This window comes from Chelmon rostratus, chromosome 24 (assembly GCF_017976325.1).
Source record: "Chelmon rostratus isolate fCheRos1 chromosome 24, fCheRos1.pri, whole genome shotgun sequence".
Lineage (NCBI taxonomy): Eukaryota > Metazoa > Chordata > Actinopteri > Chaetodontiformes > Chaetodontidae > Chelmon > Chelmon rostratus.
Genome location: NC_055681.1, coordinates 4891300 through 4910466, shown reverse-complemented (window position 1 = coordinate 4910466; position 19167 = coordinate 4891300). Strand labels below are relative to the sequence as shown.

The 19167-nt window shown below is 41.8% G+C and overlaps 1 protein-coding gene across 2 annotated transcripts in view; it reads left to right on the top strand.

The window, feature by feature from the left end:
- The first annotated feature begins 202 nt into the window (after positions 1-202).
- runx1 (RUNX family transcription factor 1) overlaps positions 203-19167 on the top strand; it is a 46685-nt gene continuing 27720 nt past the window's right edge. Inside the window, exons 1-2 of one of the 2 annotated variants that reach the window (XM_041966098.1) lie at positions 203-496; positions 1933-2035. In XM_041966098.1, the coding sequence (XP_041822032.1) occupies positions 1978-2035 (58 nt within the window). In that variant the 5' untranslated portion in view covers positions 203-496; positions 1933-1977. Of the gene's footprint in view, positions 497-1932; positions 2036-19167 lie in introns of those variants that run through there. The other variant, XM_041966100.1, reaches the window with a different exon arrangement.

The following is a 19167-nucleotide window of genomic DNA, read 5'->3' as shown; positions in this document are numbered from 1 at the left end:
TACTTCCTTGATGAAAACTGTTGGCTGAGGGGGGGCAGGTGGTTAGTTTGATTACACACACACACACACACACGCACCAACACACACACTCACATCCCAAAGCCACAATGCCAGATAAATAGAAACCAAACTAGGTGGCTTGTGATATGGACAGAAAGACAATCTCTCTTTGGTGAACGTTGAGGAGAGAGTCAACTCTGAAGACGAGAAGTCACCAGCAAGGGGATTTGGAGAACCACACACCAAAACCAGAGAGAGAGAGAGAGTCACAAAGAGCGTTGAGAGATAAAGGAAGATGTTCATGGCGACAGAGAGAAGGAGCGGAAGCAGAAAAGAGCTGTAAGCAAGTGAAGAGACAGAGAAAGATACCACAAGTCGAGAGAGGTAGAAAGAATGGGAGAGTTTTGTGGATTGTTTTGAGTCACTGGTCGACTGGAAAAAACCACAAGGAGCTTTTTCTACCACCTCTGCCCAGGATCGGGACGTATCCGCTGGGGTAAGAATACCACAACCACAGCCTCTTCACCTCCGCTATTTATGTTTAGTGATCCTGCAACATACTTTACTATAAAATTTGATTATGTAGTATTTTAGCTTTTACAGGGGTTTCTGCTTTTATTGCAAATGTTTATATCAAAAGCAAGAAAGCAGCATGAGGAGAAAAGTTATCTGAATTCAGTTCTATGCGATGAATTTGCAAACATCATTAAATCATCACCAAACTCATCTGGTGAGCTCATCGTCACCAAATGAGACAATGGTGGAGCTGATGCATAATCTTATTTTTACATCACCCATTCATTCCCTCCCACCATTCTTAAACACTATGACAGCCTGAGCTTCATCCTCCAAATTTGCCCTGGCGGCTCATAGTTCAGTTGAGATGTGGGCAAATGCAACCTGAACCCAATGTCAAACTGAAGTTTGAACTCTCAGTTTTTGTGAGGAAGTAATGATGATGGAGCTATCGTGCATTGTTTATATTCATGGAAAAACTTCTGAAAATAGCGCGAAAATAGTTTCTGTTTTTTCCATGCAGCAGCTCAATGACATCAGAAGATCAGTATTGCAAGGTGACACATTGTCAATTTCTGTGGTGCACTATTGAATGGAGGGCATTGTAACCCTGTATGGTCTATGGACATTGCCATCAAGCCCACATAGCAATCTATACCATTTATGTGTGGCCATTTAAGAAGCTTGCATCTAAATGTTTTGGAGCACTAATTGTGTTGTTACTTTGTATTTTGGATATGGAAGCTAGCAAGCTAGGCTAACTGGAACCCCTGCAAACACTGGATGTTAGTTAGCCTGGCTTGCTAACCCCACTGATTCCTACTAGACATTATTTTTTCGTTCGTGTTATTTAGTCCAAGATCATACAGAGGAGCTAGGTAGCGTTAGCTTATTGCTCCATCATTCTTTGTGTTTATTATTTGTTTCTTTTGTATTTTCAGATTCCTTGTTTGTACACACATATTTGGCCAATAAAGATGATTCTGATTTCGCGTTCAACTGGGCTATGATTGGTCCGTTGCATCGCAGCAATGCAAATCTGAATGCATTACACTTTTACACTTACAGTTAATACAATAAGATAAACCAGTGCAGACTCTTAGTGTTACATTAGCTGGTCAAACATGAACTGTTTAACTATCACTGAAACTTTACCTTGTGTGTTACTTCTATATCTTTCTATCAGTTTCATAGAGTTGTAAACATTATATGGTGTATTGGTGTAGTCGATGCTTGTTAAAACTGAAGAATTAATGATGAGTTTCATACACTACATACATTCCTTCACACACACACTCATGCACACGCCCACACAGATGTGGTTTGTGGTTAAGAGATTGACCATGAATGTGACGTTTCAGCATATTGTCGAGTCTCTTGTTGACCTCTTGTATGTGTGTTTTTATTCATGCACAGATAAAGGAGGAGGAGAAGAAGTAAAACCAGAAGAATAATCATTTCATGGCATCCAACAGTATCTTTGAGTCTCTATCGTCCTATCAGTCAGCTTTTCTACGAGGTGAGTGCGATTTCCTGTACTTGCGAGTGTATGTGTGTGTGTATTCATGCACATCTGTGCTGTTTAGCTGCTCTGTTGGGTGTTTCTGCTGATTTTACAGGTTGATAAAGAGTCTTGTGTCTTTTATGATGAATTCAGGATTGCTTGAGAAGTTTCTGTGAATGTTTCTTATCTGGGCGAAAATCTGAGTCTGTATCCAAATGTTCAGATTTTGTTTCATTTTGATGCTTCACGTGAGTTAGCTGTGAATTTCGCAGTTTTTCAAACATGAACAGTGAGCCTGTACAACATTAGGTAGGTGCAATAGCAACTAGCTGCTAGACCCAAAACAGAAATTCATAATACAGCCTTCAGTTGAAAGCTCTAGTGATCAGTTAGGGTCTAAATTCTGCTGTGTGCACTATTAATTATCATTAAATATTAATTGTAGCTGCAAATACAGCTGCTTTTCGAGTTTACATGTTCCTGTTGTTGGATTGCATCTGCTTATGTCATAAAAGTTCTCAAAATATTTTTGATAGCCGGATGAACTGAACAGCCCACCTGGAACAAAACAAAAAAATGAAAGGTTGTTGGACAAGTCAGAGCCTGTAAGTGCACAGTAAAACAAAAAAAAACAAAGACACCCAACACCAGCAATATACAGTGCACAATACCACACAGCACCAACCTGCAATGCTGCTACAAGTACAAGAATTTGATATGAGACACTGATGTTAGCATAGCTGCAAAATACTCGGTACAGCGAGGACACACTACCCACTGCAATATATATAACATCAGATATAATGTTGTTGTGAGAGGTCTATGTGCAAAACTAGTGCTGTGTGTGTAGCACCTGCACCCAGAGCTGCAGCTCATGCATGTGTGATAAAGAGTGAGACGGGCTAATGCGATAAAGGAATTCCTGGCACTATATTTGTGAGTGTTGACTTGCTTAGTTATTCCTCTGACATTACTGATGTTTTTGCAGTTATATTAAATGTTGTAATATTGGCCACTGCTCAGCATTCAATCCAGTCCAGAGAATACTTTCACTATAACTCTATGTGCACTGGCCAGTCGTTATCTAGCACAAACTGCCATCTGTAATGACGAGTGTAGTCACAAAGAAGCATGAGTCAAGTCTTTTTTCATTCTCATTCTTGCATAAAGCAAGTCCTTCTGACGAATTTCAGTAGAAAATATCTGCTTGACTGGGTGTTGAACGCTGCAAATGCTGAATGGAAGGGAGAGAGATGGAGCAAAGGACGAACCAGGAATGTTGCGGTTGCCCTCAATAAAACCTAAACCACTGTGGCGCCACATTGTGCTCTTTGTAAACTGTAACTTTAGATGTCAGGATTTAGGATTTGTTTTGGTTCACTGTCCTAACCAGGAAAATTTCAACATTTCTCATTTGTTCAGATCCTTAAAACCATCTATGAATTCCTGGCATGGGACCTATTGCATGAATAATGATTCATAAAGGCAGAAACAGACATCACACCATCGTAGTTGGTGGTTTCTTGAACTCTGGCCTTGATTATTGCCAAACTCCCACTGTAATAGGTTACACTCATATGGGCCATACAAGCAGTTGAAGTTGCTCCATACAACCACATTCTCATGCTTTCTGCCTCTGGAAGCTGCAGCAACAGTGAAGTATATCCTGATATCCTGAAGCAGCAACCCCCAGGTCACACGGCTGCTTCTGTGAGCCTGCAGCCTCCCAGCTAACAGGGAAGATGACAGGAGGGAGGAGAGGGAGGAATGTAGCCGGCATTCCTTCCTGCTGCATCAACCAGCAGCTGTGTGAATGACTACACATGTCCGATTATTTTCCCACCGCTGGCTGTCTCCGGTCCACGACTGGAGGTAACCAGCCTCATCTTCTCATGATCAGTCATCTGGTTTGATAGTTTGCCTTCACTCAAACTGTGAAACATGAAAAATTGATGCTTTGTAAGATTTTTAGTAACTGCGTTTAGTAGAAGGATGGATCCCCCACAACTTGGACACTTCCTGTCACCTCCTCGTGTGTAGATACATGATCATTGCACCCATATGTCATTGGTGAACATTTACAAGATCAGGGGCATTAATCTGTGAGGTGGTTGGGTGACAAGGTCGGTTAAAGTCTTCCACACCAAACATGTCTTTATGGACCTGACTTTTTGTTGATAAGTAAAAGAGACAGACATTGGAATCATCGTTGAAAAAGTACACAGGTGAAATGTAAAGGTGACCCATGTGAACCCACAGAGAAGCAGCAGTGTGTGGTCAGAAGCTCCAGAGTATTACAATAACAGGAGAAGTGGCATTATCTTCAAACTGATAAAATCTCCTTTGAAAGCTGCTCTCACCTGCTCATTTAATAGTGTTACGGCCGTGGTTGATGTAGACAGTCTGAAAAATAAAGTTGTGGATGCCGGACAGGTTTTTGTTTTTTGTTTTTTTGGTTTGCAACCTGCTGTTGCATGTCTCCAGTGGAGGTTGTCTTTGCTGCGGAAATGCTCAGGAACACCGTTAAGTATGTGTGTGTGTGTTTCCTGTGCAGCGCTTTGAAAGAGAAAGCATCTATTCTTGGGTGCGTTCTCTTTTGACATCATCGCCTGCATTCACACATCCTCAGCTTATCTTAAGTAGTGCACGCTATCATTAACACGAGCACCCATCCTGGTCCTGATCATGACAGATTGATATCATGAAACTGCAAAATCCAAAATGAATCAATAGAAAAATGTTGTATCTTTGTTGTATGTTTTCAGTTGCTCCTGTAAGTAGTAGAGCAAACTCTCCAACTCCTCAACACCAGAGGTCATTAAGAGTCCTAGATCTGGTCTTCAGATTGAACCAGCAGCTCCTTCACTGTTGCTCCTCTGGTCATGTGGTCTCAGTCCTGGTGTGTTCCTTTGCAGAACAGATTTGTTTCTATCAGACTGTCCTCATTGTTTTAGGATGTTGGAAACACTGCTAGAGCTGCTCCCTCTTTTCATTTAGTACCAACTCAACTCACAAGTTTCAGGTTATATCTAAACACTTTATGCCACTTTCCTGTAATTTCATGCAGAAACTGCATATTTTCTGAATTCTCCATTCCATAGCTTTTGTTGGATTGGGTGTGCAATGAGAAAATGCTGTTATTATGAATGCAAATTAACTTCATGGAGACAGGAGACAGGGTTGTGGCGACGTACAGCAAATCTGTTCACAGGGACACATTATGAGGACACACCTCCAATTTTAGAATTGTCCTTAAAGATTAGGCTTCTGGAGAATGAATGTAAGTCACAGAAGCAAGTCTACATGTGCTGTGAGCCTATCTTGCTGTGCAATGCTGTAACAACTTGTGTCCCACATGTTCAAAGACGTCACATCACGTGTTTCCCGCCTGTGTGCTGTGGTTGCATGGCTAGTATGGTGTGTGTGCGTGTGTGCACATCATCCACAGAAAGCTGCAGTTTGTCTTCATCGTTCTCTGAGATCTGCCCAATGTGACCACAGTTGCTGTGGCAGATTTTGTGGGGTTAGAAAACAGTTTCTCCTCTCTGTAAGGTTTGTGTAAGTCCCTCAGATGATCAAACCACAGCATATAGGATTTTAACCAGCATAAGCTGATCAAATCACATGTGGTTAACCCATCAGTGGTTTAGAATCAATGTGGCTCTCATCTCTGATTGGTTTCCACCTCCTGCAGTCCTATTGGTTGTTGGTGAGTGGTTATGTCATGTCACTTAACTCCTCCAATCGTCACGTCTATAACATGAAATCTATTGAAGACACGTTGCTGTTTTATCTCCATCTATACATGTCTACACATGTGTATGCATGTGTGTATGTATCTGTTAGTCTGTCCTCAGCTTTGGGACAAATCTACCAGACACACTCACTGCTTTATCAGCTCAGTGTGTGTGTGTGTGTGTGTGTGTGTGTGTGTGTGTGTGTGTGTGTGCGCGCAGTTACTGTAGTTGGTCCCTTGTTGAGATTATCTGCTCTGACTTATCTGAGCTTCAGTTTATCTGTGAGCACAACACAAGACACTTTGCTGTTAGTTTTTAACTGATGTCCATTTTTAGACACTCAGAATGTTACTGATTAACAAGAATTGTACTCTAAGCCCATCAACAATGCCTTTAATGACCCAAAACCCCATTAAAATCCAAATATTTTCCATGACTGCAAAGCTACATTCTTATCTCTTCTTTGTTGCTTCGTTGTAGCGTGGAGCAGCCGTGTGCACATCCAAAAAATCAGTGGGATGACTGTGGTTTAAAAATCGTCAAGAATACAAAAGAAAGCTTTCTTATCTCTTGTGCGATGGTGTAATGTCACCTGGATTACCTTTAGCTTCAACATCAGAGTGTTCATGTCAAAAGCATCTGTAAAACACCCCCTGCTATTGTTTTTCAGCTGCACTTCCCCTTAATATGCATGTGTGCAGTGGTGGAAGATGTAGCCTTTACTTGAGTAAAATTAAATGTTTCCAACTCTGAACCTGATCAGGAGTCAGAAGCAAAGCTCCAGATTGAGTCTCTTTATGGCAAAAAACAAAAAACAAATCTCTGTGTAGATAAGATGATTAAGCTGCTGATACCAAAAGAGCTTGTTTCTAAAATTGAAATTTATAATAAGAATATCCTTTTATTACTGCTAGAATGTAATCGGTTACATAAATCCATTATTCTTTCATTTCATGTATTCAAACTTTTATTAATGTTTCACTGAGAGTAAGCTTTTCCCTTCCCTCTCCATCCTCCATCCCTCCTTTCCCACTCCATATATCTCAGATGTTTGGCTCAAAGCGAGAGCCACTCCAAGTTGTTTTTGTGCATTTCCATCATGCGTTTGTTGAATTTGCATTGTTCCCTTCCCTCCACTCATATATCAAACTTGTTTGCAGCTTGTTTTGCCGCTTGTCTGCCTTTCTCTTTCTTTAATTTATGCCTCTTGTCACGTCTGAACCCATCATGCTGCGTGCTTCATCAGCCACCCTGTGCTTGTCGACTTTCTCGGCCACATCGTGCTCGCCTGTCCGGGCCTGATTCTGGTTATCTGGAGGCTCCACCTGCTCTGTGTATGTGTGTGTGTGTGTGTGTCACAAAGACAGACAGAGAGTGTGTTATCAGGAGGCGGCAAAGCGTTACAGAGGAAACTCCACAGGTCTGCGTCAGGCTGATTTTAAACGAGGTGATGCTGACTCTCAGCGTAAGCTCACAGAGCACTTATATATTCTCACACAACAGTAATATTTGAGCTTTCTCACATTCATAACTTACCACAGTGTCAAAGCACACTAGTGCTTTCTTCAATGAATCAGGAGCTGACCGAGACAGTGTTGGAGGTCACCTCCGGGCCAGCAGCACAGTCACATATCAGCCACATGTTAGACTTTTTTAAACTCTCCTCGGGTCTGTTCTCTGTGCTCAGACTCTGGACTGATAGATATAATCCAGGCTGACTACACAGCTGCAGCTAAATAACATTTTCATGATTGATATTCTGTTTGATTGATAAATAGTTGAGGCTACAAAGTGTGAAACATGAAGAACACCCATCACGAGTTCCCACTGTGATGTCGTCAGATTTGTTTTATTTTCACAATGACATCAAATAGAAAAAGCAACATCCTCAAATCTGAGCTGCTTGAATTTGCAAATACTAAGAACTGAATGACTGAAACGATTAAGTCAAAATTGGTGATAATTTTAATCTTTTTTTAGCAACTTTTTTTCTGATTTAAGTTTCCAGTAAAGCATTAACTGGCATAAATTCAGGAAATTCCGTATAAAATGAGTGAGACCCAACAAAATACATGCAAATATATCGTACTTATAAATTATTTGTTTTGTAGCATTACTGAGTCTTTTAATGACATGACACTTGTGTACTCAACAGTGTTGAGATTTAGTGCCCAACGTGACTATTAACTTCTACTCAGTAAGAGGTAAGTTTACTCCTCAGCTTCTTCCACTTATTACAACACAAAAATCGTCAAACTTCAACTCAAAAAAAAGAAACCATCCCAGTGAGCCGTGCATGTGATTGCACAGCGGGCAAATATAATCATTGCATTATTATGTGTTCCTACAGGGCAGTGCAGACTAGTCATATCATGCTGCAATGCATTAACCATAATAACATAATAGCAGCTCTAAAATCAAGTTGATTTTAAAGCAAGGAAAACATTCATAAATGTAAATGCATCAAAAAGTGATTCTCACATTATTGTAAACTACATATATATGCATGATTTCTAAATATCTGCTTAAATCATTTTTTTTTATCATTAGCCTTTAACAAAGTGAAGCAACCTGTGCCAGAGATCGTTATCACTGCAACCGTTAGCTGCCACAGACACACACTGTGTTGTAATGGAAGATTTCATAGTGTCTGTTTTATCCTATATGCATTAAATTATTGCCAGTTATTTAAGGGACGTTACAGCGACCACAGCTGCAGCAGCCTGTACTCGTTTCTTACATCTTGCACAAAATCTGCTGACTTGAGTGGCAGAGGTTGCATTATGTCTGCAGAGTTTACATGCAGCTGGTGTTTTGCAATGATAGTTATCTAATCCACTTATCTAATCGAATCATCATGAGACAGCAAATAGAACCATATAACAGACCAGGTGTCTGTTATATGGCAATGTAAATCAGCAGCTTAAATTTGAAACTACTGGTTGCCACATACAAGCAGTTAACTTAATCCTGTTTAACTTTCAGGCTGTTTCACTGTTTCAAAATGTCTGTTGGCTGTGTGTGTGTGTGTGTGTGTATGTGTGAGTGAGTGTGTGTGTGTGTGTGTTGAATGCAAGGCCATGTCTTTCTAACGGTCGTTCTGTCACACACATCCTCCTCGCTTCCTTCTTCCCTCACTATCTCCTCTGTCTGTTACAACTCTCTCTCTCTCTCTCTCTCTCTCTGACACACACACCAACTACAGGGCAACACTAATGCTGTTAAGAAGACAATGTCATGTGTGTCCATTTTGTTTTTTTTTTGTTTTTTCCATGCAGATTCAATGATCCACAGCCTTTACTGTTGCTGTTAGACATCATTGTGTAAAACAACATACAGGATTTTCAATGCAAATATTTGTCTTTGTATAATTTGAATGTTGACATGAATAATTATGGCCAGACAAGGATCAGTGTGGCATCTAGTTTTGCATTTACTGTATATTGGTTAGCCATGCAGGTAAACCACAAACACCAACTCTTGCACAGACACTAACACACTTACCAATGTCACACACCAAGCATTTTGCAATAAATAACCACAAGAGAGGGCTGACTGGACTTCAACTGTGTGTGTGAGTGTGTGTTTGTGTGTGTGTGTGTGTGCGCGTGTGCATTTGAACCCTGCATGACAACAAAAACATGTTGAAGCAAAACAACAGCGTGAGAAGACAAACGGAAATCGTTATTTTAGCAGTCGAGTAACAGGAAGAAGGGAGGCGGAGCGTACATGAAAGAAGAGAGGAAGACAGGAGGAGGCGAGGATGAAGGAGTGAAGAGACAAGGAAAGGAGAGGAGTGAATAAGATGAGAAAAGAAGGAGGAGGAGGGGGAGCTCTGCTGATAGCAGAGCTGGTTGGACAGTCAAGTCCTGGCTAAGGTGTGCAAATTTTGAGGATCGGCATCATCCAATATGAACATAATTACTTGGGATCAAGTGCAAATTAACGAGCCTGAAAAATGACTGTATAGGTGGACTTGGCAGGAGGATTATGACCCATCTTTACTGTTAGTAGTAGTAATTATGACAGGAGCAAAGGAGGAATTCAGGTGCACGAGGGTACAGTCCTGCCATTTGATTCCCACATTTGCTCTCAGCAGATAGAAACATGTTTTCCAGCACGCCGATGACGTTGGGAAGTCAGTGAGAATGAAATGGAAAAAGGGATAGCTGAAAGAGGGGAAGGAAGGACTTATGAGAAATTCGTAATGTTGTTTTACCAGAAACTCCTCCTTCTCCTCCCTTCAGTTTACTGTGTAAGACAACTATTTCTCAACCCGTCGCTGTGTTCACACTGCAGAGACATCACGTCTCAATCCTCCTGTCATCAGCTGCAGCACTGTTAAATCTGTGGATGCAGATCAGTAAAACCAAACTTCTGGTTTAAGTTGCAGGTATTTTATCCTGTGAGTGTCACCATGGTTTCCAGCATAGAAGGGGTTTATCCTCCGTGGAACAGGAGTGTGCTCAGCAAATTTCACAATTATCTGCTCGTTGGATGTTGATTCTTGTGTTCAAGTGGACTTTTGGTGTTTGAGGAAGGGCCGGAATGTCAAAATCTTCGAGAGTCATCCTCTGGGTTGCATGAATATTTACTTTTTTGGAGCGAATTTTTCATTCCTGCTAATCACTGCGGGAATAAATGCAATGGGAAAACAGATTTGAAAATGTACAACAACACTTTTCCCTAGTGCTGCCATATGAAAGTGTGTGTGTGTGTGTGTGTGTGTGTGTCTGTGTGTGTGTCTGTGTGTGTGTCACCTCCTGCTGTCCAACTATTAGGCCTAGTAAGGTTTTATATCCCGGTCTCACTGAGGAGCTGTCTGCTACAATCATTATGATTCAGCGCTTTGGAGCCACACACAAATGCACATGTCTAACACACACACACACACACACACACACACACACACACACACACACACACACACACTAGACATCCATATGTATTTAGTCAGACAATCGTGATGATACATACCAATAAAGAGCCCCACGAGGACTCAAAGTCTGTCTTTCATTCTTTTTGTTGGTGTTGTTGTCTCTTTGTGCATGTGTGTATTTGTGCATGTGTGTGTCATTTGTCCAGCTGTGATCTCTGTCTCTTTTTTTTTTTTTGAAGCCTGGGAATAAGCACAGAATTCCTTCTATGGATTCATCTTCTATCTGTCTGTCTTCTCCCCTTTACTACACACACACACACACACACACACACACACACACACACACACACACTCATGCTTTATACACACCTACGCACACACAGTGGCTCCCATGTGGCGATCTGGCCACACATCACACAGCCAGACTCTGCCGTTTGATCTCTGCACCTCCCCCTGCAAAAAATGTCAACACTCAGCTGGTGGTTTTATCATGGATTCCCACATCATCCACTTTGTTTTATGACAGTGTTTAATGTGTTCCAAAACAAGAGCACAAACATAAAGCCATTTTAAATGCATCAGTGATGGTTGGAGTCAGTGTTTAACATCATCAAGAGGCACTAAAACTCTGCATTAAAACACAGGAAGACCATGGCTCTAAAAAAAAATGTGAGACTGATCAAGGTGTTCTGAATTAGATTTAATCCCAGTTAAAGGTAAAGGCAGCCAATGCAGTGTTGATCAGATCTTAAAAAAGGCCCATTCATTTCCTGTAACAGCTGGTCATTGTATGTTTTCTCACATGTTTCTCAAACAGGAGGAAATAGTGCATTTGTTGGGGACTATTTTCTGTGGCGGATTAATCCACATTTGGTGCTCTAGTGAGTATAACAGCAGGGCCGTTTTTGTGGGATTGAGTCAAAACAAACAGCCAGAACTGCTAAAGCTGCATTGCATCATCAGAAATGTACATTCTATTTAACATACTGTGTTTAAATATATTAATTTAAATCTTGAAATATAGAATTGTAATATTTATCATGCACTTCTTATGTGTAATCACCCACGTCACGTTTTACAGCGCATTTTAGGGTAAGATCTTAGCGTCATTTTTTACAGGGCCTCCCTCCTCCTGTCCTCCTCCATCAGCTGCAGCAGGAAGACGGAGCTCCAATAAAGATCCCTTCATTTCCTCTCCTCTTTTTCATCTCTCCTCCTCTGTCTCCTCCCTCACTGCTGCCCTCTCTCACTTCCTTCCGACCGCCTGCTTAATCCCTTCAGTGTTTTTTAATATGAGCGTGATCTGGACACCGTCTGCACTGATTCGGCTGTGTGAATGTTCAGATCTGGATAACACAGCTGTCACATGTGATATGGGGGTCCTGGCTTTAGGGTGACCCACCAGAGATCTTTAGAGGTTTGTAGTGAGCTTTGACTCCTTGTGAACTGAGGCTCTGGTTGGAAGTTCTGACAGTCTAGCTGCTTTAAGGAGTCGATACCTCTGGTGGTCTGTGTCCTGGTCTTCAGCTGATGTAGATACTCATCATCCACTCCTCGTACCCCCCAGCCTGCTACACTTCCCTCTTTGTATTCATAAATAAGACACTGTGGTCTATGTGCGAGGTTCCTCTCCACTCATCTTTGATGTTGTGAGAGATACTGGTCTGTGTGACTGGGTTTCCTGTCCACTGGGCATCTTAATGCTCCGTGAGCCTTCACATGAACACAGGTGTCGAGCGACAGCAGCTCACCATCCTCTTCCTGCTCTCTTGAGAAGCTTATATCTGTAATGCAGATCTGGTTGTCATGCTTTCTGGAAGAATGGGTGTGTAAATACAAAAATCCAGATCGTAAGGCACCAATTCTACTGCTTGCATCTTAACCACAAAACATAAATGTGCCACAGCAGCCTTCAGCAACAAGGTAAAGCTGACGCAATGTAGTCTGTGAGGCAAAACTAAAAGAAAGACTTTGAAAAGTGAGGGGGGCATGCTTTGAAACAGCTGGGTTTAGACGAATGTTAGACATAACTTTTAATCATGAGTAATTAGTGAAGTAATGTAATTACTTGTGCAATGAGTAATGTGGGATGACGAATTGATTAGGATTCAAGTAACGCATTGAACACTGCTCAAAAAGTGTGGCTGGCCTGGACAAGGAGAGCCTGAGACAGAGCTTTCACTCAGACCCATGCACATGATGCATTCGTATGTGTATGTGCTGTATTGTGCTGTACTATGAGTGTGTGGGATCAGCTGTTTCAACCATAGACCTAACTATTTAATGTGGCCATAATTTCAGTTGTGAAAGGGTTAGTGTTGCGCACTGTGTGTATGTGTGTGTGTGTTTCAGGGGAACCACTAGCTAGGCCGCAGACCCGTATTAATGGTAAAGCTAAACCTTACCACTGTGTGCACCCAGTGCAAGCTCAGCACAGCTGCTTCAGTCAATGCAAAGCCCTCTTTGTGGTGTGCTTCGAGGACAGGAAGTCAGTGGTTTGGGTTTGCAGTTGGGTTATGGGTACTAGATAAACCTCGAGATCTTATGATTTTCTTGTACTTTTGGCTAATCCAGCAATAATCCCATACAATTCATAAAGTAAGGCAGCATTATTTGTAGCTCCGTTCACAAAAACTACAACACTGTATGTTGGCACTGCTGGTTTATAAAGAATGTCGTCACCCGTGTCTATTTTCAGGCGCCCTCTTTGTTTCGCTACACTTCCCCGCTGACTCTAACCTCCTCCGAAGTTTCTAGAAACCGCCAAAAGCGAAGAGCCATCTGACGATCGATAAACCGTCGGATCATTCGGAGCTTTTCAATGTTCCCGGCCCGTCTTTTCTCCAAACCGCACTGGTTCCCCTCAGCCTTAATGGGTGAGACGGCGGGCGCGTGTCTGTAAAGTCTGGTGGGACAGGTGTCCTGTGTGAGGCGAGGCGAGGTCCCTTCAGTCCTGTGGTTAACGACGAAGTCATGCAAAGAGTCGCCTCACCCTTTTCTCACTCCTCCTCACCCCCTTTCTTCCCTCCATCCCCATTTGTCCCCACATTGTGGTTAACAAGTGAATGCAAAGTGTTGTCTTTATGAGTGTGTATGTGAGGCCCGTACCCATTAGCGCCCTTCTATTCTGTATTGTAAATTCCGCCCAGCGACTAAGCCTTCTGATTTATTCATTGGCTCGTTTGGGACTCTTTGCGTCCCCGTGTGGTTGGATTTAAGGTCTCTGATTGGCTGATTCTGCTGGTTCCTTCCACTTTGATGATCCCTCAGTGTTTTACAGAATCTTCTTGGTTACTTAGCATGCAAACGTGCACGTGCACACACGGCACACACACACACACACACACACACACACACACACACACACACACAACAAAAAGCGTGAAGTACCCAAAGCCTGAGGGATGGGAATGGCTAATTAGTTGATTTGAAGTCTCCTTCTCTAACTGTCAGAAATGATCTAGGCCCTGGAAAACAGTCATTGATTTTTGTGGCTGTCTATAGTGACTGGTAGATTGTGGTGTATGTATCTACAGTATGTGCCTGCTAATAATGATCAGTGTCATCTTATGAGTGCAGAAAGAAGCTTGACTAACCTGTAGACACACAGTTACAGCACAGGATGTAGTTGTCAAGTAATCTGGATAATAAATAGTGGTGCATGAATATGTAAATCACTTTAATATGTCAGCTGGTACTTCTAATTAAATACTGCTGGGTAACTTAACCTGTATTAATATATCATCATTTTCTAGTTGATTTAGATTTTGCATAAGTAACTTAGTAACTGAAGCTGTCAAATAAATGTAGTGAAGTAAAAAGTAAAGTATTGTCCTGTACGTAGTTGTGAAATATAACTTTGAGTACCTCAGAACTGTACTTGAATAAGTTTTCGTCAGCCTCCTAAGTGGACAAATAGCTCGCTATTTGATATGTTGCATGACTTTGAAAATAGCAAAGGTACCTGACTCCTACTTGGAAATGTAGTTGAGGTACTCAACAACACTGTGCCCACAATCTGCAGTTTATGCCAGTTGCGATGTTTGCTGTGTTGCACCAATCTGTTGCACTTCATCCCCAAAAATACCTGTAATACCTGGATAAATCAAGTCTCACAGAACTGCAGACCACCAGCCTCCCGGTCTGCTTTTAACCTGATGGTATGATCTCTGTCTGCCATCACATGCGATTGGTGGCATGCACATCGGTACAGCGTTCAGCCGGTGCATGGAGCGCACGTGGCTGAGCGGTGTGGCCAAAAAACGGACAGCACAGGAGAGGGAGAGGACAAGATGAGGGGAAAAGGAGAGAGGGGAGCAGGTTTAATGCAGAGGAGGAGGCCGCCCTCAACACATCATATCACAACTACCTTCCCTGAATTGAACCTTAACCATTTATTAAACTAAAAGTAAAAGACATATAAGAAATATACATGGTCTGTTGTAAAAAGGGTGAATGTGGAGGTCGGCCTGGACCGATGGTACAGATCCCTGGCCTGAATTATTATCCCAAACCACGACGGGTTTTCGATGACTCCTCATTGTCAGTGTGTTTCATGACACATCATATATATGAATTGGGATTTTAATGACAGTCACACTTTGAAAGGCTGACGATAAAAGATTTTCATCATCAGTCATGGTTCTCTGTTGTCCTCCTCCACTCAATCCCTCGTTTCCTCAGGGATCTCCTCCTCAATCCTCCTCTCATCCTTCTCATCCTGCCCTCAAGGGCTGGACTCATCTGTCTATCCACACACCACTGCTGCTACTCCATCCATCCATCCATCCATCCATCGGCCCGTCCATCTGCCTGCATCAGTCCATTATTGTTCCCACTTCCCTACATAAGCTAGCACCTTTTCACAATTTTATTTTGGAGGTGCAGAATAGATGGTTCCCACATAACTAGTACTCCTCAGTCACAGCAGGGCAAAAGGTCCTGAAAAGCACACCATTATCATGCAACGCTTATCCACAAAGAGGCTATGATGCAGCTGCAAGTCCTGCATACAACATGCTGAGCTTCTGATCCATATCCTTCCTTGATGTCTCCCTGTGGTGTGGAGGTACTGTGGACAAATCCAGCAGGCAGCAGACTGAGGATCAGGTTTTTGATAACGTAGTCATGAACTTCTAAAGATGTCATTTTGGTCAGACTCGGAGTGGACCGAGAGGACCTCCCTGCAGCACACCTCTCTGATCAGTTGTGACGTCCATGTTTGCTGTCCAGCCTGCAGTGTGGACGAGCGTATTTAGTGTGTGTGTGTGTGTGTGTGCGATTTAAAAGTTTCTGCTCTGATGCACCTGCTCAGCCATTCAAACTGCACTAAACACCGCCTGAGGCAGTTCTCTCTTTCTCCCTCCATCCCTCTATCATGCTGTCTTTCTGTCTCATCTGTCTCCCTCCATGAGAGATGTTGTCTCACTTTGCTCTGTCTTCCTCTGTTTTATTTCCATTTCTATGCTGAAAGTATGAACATTTAACTAACTTTGACTGTGTGCATGATTGAATAGGTATGCTCTCTCTCTCTCTCTCTCTCTCTCTGTCCTTCATTTCTTGTGTCAGAAAATCAATTTTTAGTTTAGCAAGAATACAACCCATCTTCTCTCATCACAGAGGCAGGCTGAATAATTCAACGCACACACACACACACACAAAAGGACAAATACACACATTGCTTTTTTTCCCCGTATTTAAAGTAGTTTTCCAGCCATCTTCACAGAGGAAAAATTTAAATTTCCCAGACGTCAAACTGTTTTCCAATAATGTGTTTTTCTGATGCACATATTGTGAAGAATGTGTGTGTGTTCATCGTAGTTGTTCTCATCATTAAGGCCTCTTTCCGATAAGGATTAACATTCATCCCAGAAAGTAAAAGATCGTGAACACGTTGCATCATGTTTTTGTTGTCAGTGTGAACGTTTAAAGGGCAGGGCTGCAGTAATTCAGCCTGATTATTTGTTACCGTTAACCAATCCCATTAAAAAGACCAAAGCAAATAACTTCTGACTTCCTTCCACATACTGAACACTAATATTAGAAGAGAATAATACAGCCCAGGGGTCATCCATGGCGACCTTTGCTGACCAACCACACACCTTGCACTTCTTCCTCCATCTGCTGCTGGCAGAAAGCCTGAAAGCTCCAACAGCACCCCTTCACAGTTGATGTCGTAAAGCAAAGGCTTTGTGCCATCAAGTAATCCAGCAGACTCTGACTGAGAAGAACTATGTTAAATCAAGTGTCCTTCATGTCTTTGTAAAGATGTTGCAAAGATTCAGTGTGGATAAAGTCATACAAGAATATAGAAAATAACAGGTAGCTGAGGCGTTTTATGATGGAAACAGGTTGAAAACTGAATGAAAATTTAACAGATTTTTCTTTGTAAATGAGACTTTTAATTCCAGTACTCACAATAAATAATGGCATGCATTTTATTTTAGAGTGTGTGTGTCACCATGCAACTTTGTGCAAGCAATGCTGTAATGTGGCCATGCATGAATATCAGTGTGTTGCCAACGAGTGTGAGCGTATGTCCTTGTGCAAGTCTGTATTTTATCTTGTGTGTGTGTGTGTGTGTGTGTGTGTGTCATTCGGTGCTGCTGCTAACTGATATGTCAGAAAATCAATTAATTACTTTTAAGCGGCAGTTAACTGCATCCGCACAATACACCCCATGAATTATAGAGAAGGTGTGTCGGTGTGTGTGTGTGTATGTGAGAGAGAGAGAGACAGAAATAGAATTGACTGCTCTGTTAACTAGAGACAATTGCTAACTCCTCCGTCACTGATCAATTGATGAGAGTGATTCAATACAAATCTACTGAGCCACCGAAGTGTCTGACCTGACTCCTCCATGTCGACTCTCTATCGTTTTTACTGTTTGTGTGTGTGTGTGTGTCATTTACACAAGAGTAGATTTCCTAAATCTTTATCTGCAGATTACTGCATAAAATGTTCTTTTTACTGTTTTTACTGGTTTATTGCATGTTTAAAGAGCAATGAAAGACCAGGAGAGCTTAATTAACATAAACATAGACGGAATTAATGAGACAAAATGTAGAATCTTTCCACCAAATGCCCCATTTGGCTCGTTCGCTTTAATCAATAAAGTTACACATCAGACTGAAACTAAAGGCTAAATGTGATAGTAAAAAAGCTAAAGCTAAAAGTGTAATGAAAGCGCTTTCACAGATTTTTGGAACTCGTTAATACTGGTTTTGCGAAGGATTACTCAGTCTACGTTAGAAGAAATTAGTTCTCTAACTGCACCTCATGGTTAACATTAGAATCCTAAATTCATATTTTTAACTACATAAATTTGGTTTATAATTAATTCCCAAAGTGTCTGAATTAGTCCTTGAACCAAGGCAACCCACGCAAGGAATATAAAGATCTGATTTGATGATTTCCTGATTCCAAAGTTTTCTTTCTAAATAATGTTAAAAAAGAAGCTTTAAAGTACAATCAGAGAACACTGACTGTTTATATGTGGAGGGAAATTCTGCTTTAAATAGAATGAGAGAAGGTGTTAAAGGGGCTGATGAGAGAGATAAAAACCAGAGGACGTCTCCTTTTCCCCAGACTCCCTCCATCGATCCCTCGCTCGGGGTGGCAGTGTGTGTGTGTGGTATTGATCCTCGCTATGCCACTGTCATTGGCCTCAGGGTGGCCTCAGCTCAGGGGACGACAGGGACAGACAGCCGCTGGCACACACACACACAGTTTACTACACAGCTGATTTCTTTTCCACTATTTTCACAATCATGTGTGTAAGCGTGATTCCTGTTGAATCACTTTGGAGACTTTATGCTTTGTGCTGAACTTGCATTATGTCACAGGCTAACTTTAAATGGCATCTTTAAAAATAATGAGAAGGAGAAACTTGCCCTTTTTGCACTTTAGTAGCTTTCGTTTCTGTTACCTCTGTATTTTCATGTCAACAGTCACAAACACAAGCAGAGATGTTTGTTGCAGGTGTTTTTGGTACGTGTGAACAAGGAGAGCCAGGACCAGGTGCAGAGTCGTTTGAAAACCGTTAACTGGCTGAACAGAAAATCTCCTTCACAGAGAAAAACTCACTCAAAGTAAAACAAAACGGAGGGGAAAGTAGCAAAATAAAGAAAAACACAAAATCCCGATAAGGGAGATAACTTGCTCGGGAAGGGAATAAACTCAAAGTGTCCAGGAAAACCTCACAAGACAAAAACACGGTTGGAAACACTGAACACACAGAGAGAGGCAGGCGATCATTCAGGAGTGAGGATTGTCTGCAGCAGGAGTCAAACTGGAGACGCCTTAAGAAGCCGGGCTGATTAGCAGATGAGGAGCAGGTGAGTGTAGTGAGGCCCCGCCTCTCTCTCACACCTGCTGACAGAGAGGGAGGAAAGAAAACACTGTCAGACACAAAAAGAAAAATCATGACAGTTTTTTAAACCAGCTGCATCAAACGCACCAAACACAAAATTAATTTGTCAAATGAGTGAATGTACTTATTTATATTGTATATCACAATAATGCAATGCATG